Consider the following 3,146-nt stretch of genomic DNA (forward strand, 5'->3'; position numbering starts at 1 on the left):
GCAAGGCAGAAGGCCCCGCGGTGGCCTCTCGCTTGGGCTCCCTATGCCAGGAGAACCCAGAAGTCCGGACCCTGCTCGACCCTGGGGATCTCTAGGGCTGGAAGTGATGAATCTCAAACCTCATTAGCAATGTCCCATGGGGTTTTCCTTGGTGCTAGAGGAGACCCATCACCCTTCATCATCCTCCCAGGCATCTTCAGCCACCCAGCCCCAGGCAGTGAGAGATTGGATGCTCTGTTGTCATCTCCCAGCTATTAAGTAGCTCCCAGATTTGGTGTCGATGTTCTGTCCTGCTCCTCAGTTCTGCTCCCCTGGGATTTTGACTGCGTAACCTACTTCCCAAACGGGTGCAGGGACCCCAGAGAGTGTCAGAGCTGAGAACTCCACCAAGGGCAGAGGGTTCAAGCATCAGAAGCAGGAAGAGACCAACATCAGATTTTCTAAACCCAGATACCAGAGGAAACAAGTTTCCAGGTCAGCATCGGGAAAATGTGGCAGAGGTTCAGTTGGTCCTTGCAGATTTCCTGCTGCTAAAGAAAACCTTGGGCAGAGCCACCACCACCAAGGGAAAACCATCTTCCTAGACCCTCTCGTGCCCAAACCAGGTCCCAAAGCTGGGACAGGAACCAGCTTCCCTTCTCCAGGCAGCACCTCATGTGCCAGCAAAGCTCAACCCACACCCTGCAGCCTTAAAACCAAGCCTAAGTGTGTCCCACAGCGTGTGTCAAGGTGAGCATGTGGGCACGTGGCAGAGGGGACACAGGGAGGGCAGGATGAGGCCACCCCGGTGCTCCTGGCTCACCACTGAGAGGTCTTGAGAGCCAGAAAACCTCCCAGTAATCCCAGTCCCGGCATTGTCGTGACGGGGAGTGACAGCTTGGGACAGAGTCTTACTTTGTTCTCTGTAGCCAGAACCACCAAGCAACAGGCTTCGACGGGGACCACGCCGCTCTCGGACAGCGAGCCCGACGTAAGCGCTTTGGAGCTCTCGGCGCAGAGAGTTTGGCTTGGGGAGATCCCGGGGTCCTGAGCTGAGAGAGAAACGAGTCGTGAGGGAAAGGTGGAGGTGGGAGAGAGCAGCGAGGAACCCTCGCAGGGCGAGCTGTCCTCCGAGCCCCCGCAGCAGCGGAGCGGAGGATCCCGCAGCCGGGACAACACGCCCGGGAAGAGGGAGCTCCCGGGAGCCCTGACTGCTGCACGGGACCGAAGTCTTTGAGCAAAAAGCCTGTAATTTAAAGCCAATTTCTGGCAACTCTGTAAATCGCCAGCTTCGTTTCCAGGGCTTAGCTGGCCTCAGAAATCCATCAGCAGAATTACAGCCTCTAAGTCACTTATTTATTCTCCAGACCTTGCTGTCACGGGGTTTATAATCCACTAAGTCTCTGTCATTACATTTTCTAAGTAGCTCACCGCTCCCCAACCGCCCCAGCCCAAAACCGCGCCAGCTGGACCCACGCCGAGCTGCCGGGGACCAATCCGAGGCACCTCCCCGGGGATGACAAGTTGCCCAGCGAGGTGGGACCAGCCCCATCGCTGCCCCCACCCCAGGTCAGTTGGCCCTTGGGGCTCTGAGCCCCCTGCTCTGGGTGCAGATGTCCCTGCTCCCTGCAGGGGGTTGCACTGGGTGAGCTCTGAAGGTCCCTTCAACCCAAACCATGCTTTAATTCTGTGAAGACACTGTTCTTTCGGTCTGTCCTCCTTCTGCCCTGTTTCTGGTCAGGCCGCTGCTGTCCCACGAGAAATCCCAGCCCCACAACCCTAAACCATGCCACGCTGGCCCCAACCTACCTGTTTTCAGCACGACCAAGTGAGAGGAGTCATCCCGGATGTAGGAAACAGATGCGATGTCATGGATGGGGACCCTGAGGATGAGGTCTTCTCCGTCCCTCCACACCAGCTTGATGTTGTAGGCAGAGAGGCTGATGACGGCGTCGTGTTCTTGGGTCAGCTGTCCCGGGAGCTGGTGCGCTCGCTAAAATAAACGTATTTCCATCGATTTGCTGAACTCCTTCCCCTTTGGTAACGATCTGGTCGTGGCTTTCCCTCCCGCGTTGGTCACACCACGATGGTGGACACCCATTAGACCAAGCCCCAGCCCCGAGGAGCCCCGTGAGCTTTTTTTTTTACCCCACAGAGCAGGCGGTTCAACAAGCCGAGCGCTCACCTTTGCGTTATCGATCAGATGCAGGATTTCCGTGCGACTGGAGGGATTCAGGTACCCTGGGATGGATGTCAGTTGACCTAAATACTGGAAAAAGAAGACCCAAAGGGTGACCGTGGCACGTAGGCGCTCGGCACAGCCCCCGAACACGCCGGCGACGTGGAGCAGGTGGCTGATACCTTCACTTCTTTCTCGATGTAGTCGTTGAGCAGCACGTCGGGTTCGACGCGGTCGGGCAGGGCCACCACCACCGTATGCAGAGGCCGACGCTCCGTGACCTTCTCCTGGGCTTTTTTATCCCGCCCTTTTTCCCCCTTCAGGAAGACTCGTTTGAAAGGAGACACTATTCCAGGCTGAGGAGGAGAAAGAGAAACGCTGTGGTTAAGGGTGAGGAAGGGAGTTTCTGCCCCAAAATGGGGGGGGGAGCAGCAGCCCCCCCACCCAGTGCTCCTCCAGCTCGTCCAGCCGGGTTTACCAGCCCCAACCACCCCGTGGACAGGCTGGGTTTAGAGCTACGGAGCCACAAGCGCGTGATCTTCTGCTGGAAAGCCTTTCCGTGGCTTGTCACAAAATCTCAAGTACTGATAAGCTCCCGTTACCTGCTTTTGCAGCGAGGAACTCGATGAAGGAGCACGAAAAGAAAAGGCGGAGCTGCTGTAAACGTGTCTGAGGTCTCCAAAAATGTGAGTACACGACCCAAGAGATGGGAAAAACAAATCTGGGGGGATTCCTGAACCATTAAGTTGGGGAAACACCAGAGTCCAGCCAGCACCAGCACACAGACACAGCCTGCCAGCTATAGAGGGAGCATCACCACCATCCTTCGGCCTCGGGGCGGGGCTGCACGCTATGGTAGATCCCCACCAACCCGTGGACTTCTCCAACTCCCCGCTGGGCAGCTCAAAGGCGTGTTTTGAAGTGGGGAGACCCAACGCTCGGGATTCCTGGCAGCGGGAAATGCCGGTCCAGAGGGGAAAGGCAGAGC

The 3,146-nt window shown here is 57.2% G+C and overlaps 1 protein-coding gene across 1 annotated transcript in view; it reads right to left on the reverse strand.

The window, feature by feature from the left end:
- Positions 1 to 3,146, reverse strand: part of CCM2 (cerebral cavernous malformation 2) — a gene marked incomplete at its 3' end in the record, with an annotated part of 4,327 nt that overhangs the window by 377 nt on the left and 804 nt on the right. Inside the window, exons 2-5 of the mRNA XM_010136275.1 lie at positions 2,341 to 2,514; positions 2,165 to 2,248; positions 1,789 to 1,972; positions 895 to 1,031 (exon numbers count right to left, since the gene is read on the reverse strand). Coding sequence (XP_010134577.1) covers positions 895 to 1,031; positions 1,789 to 1,972; positions 2,165 to 2,248; positions 2,341 to 2,514 — 579 coding nt within the window. The remainder of the gene's footprint in view (positions 1 to 894; positions 1,032 to 1,788; positions 1,973 to 2,164; positions 2,249 to 2,340; positions 2,515 to 3,146) is intronic.

This window comes from Buceros rhinoceros, unplaced genomic scaffold (genome assembly GCF_000710305.1).
Source record: "Buceros rhinoceros silvestris isolate BGI_N320 unplaced genomic scaffold, ASM71030v1 scaffold5740, whole genome shotgun sequence".
NCBI lineage: Eukaryota > Metazoa > Chordata > Aves > Bucerotiformes > Bucerotidae > Buceros > Buceros rhinoceros.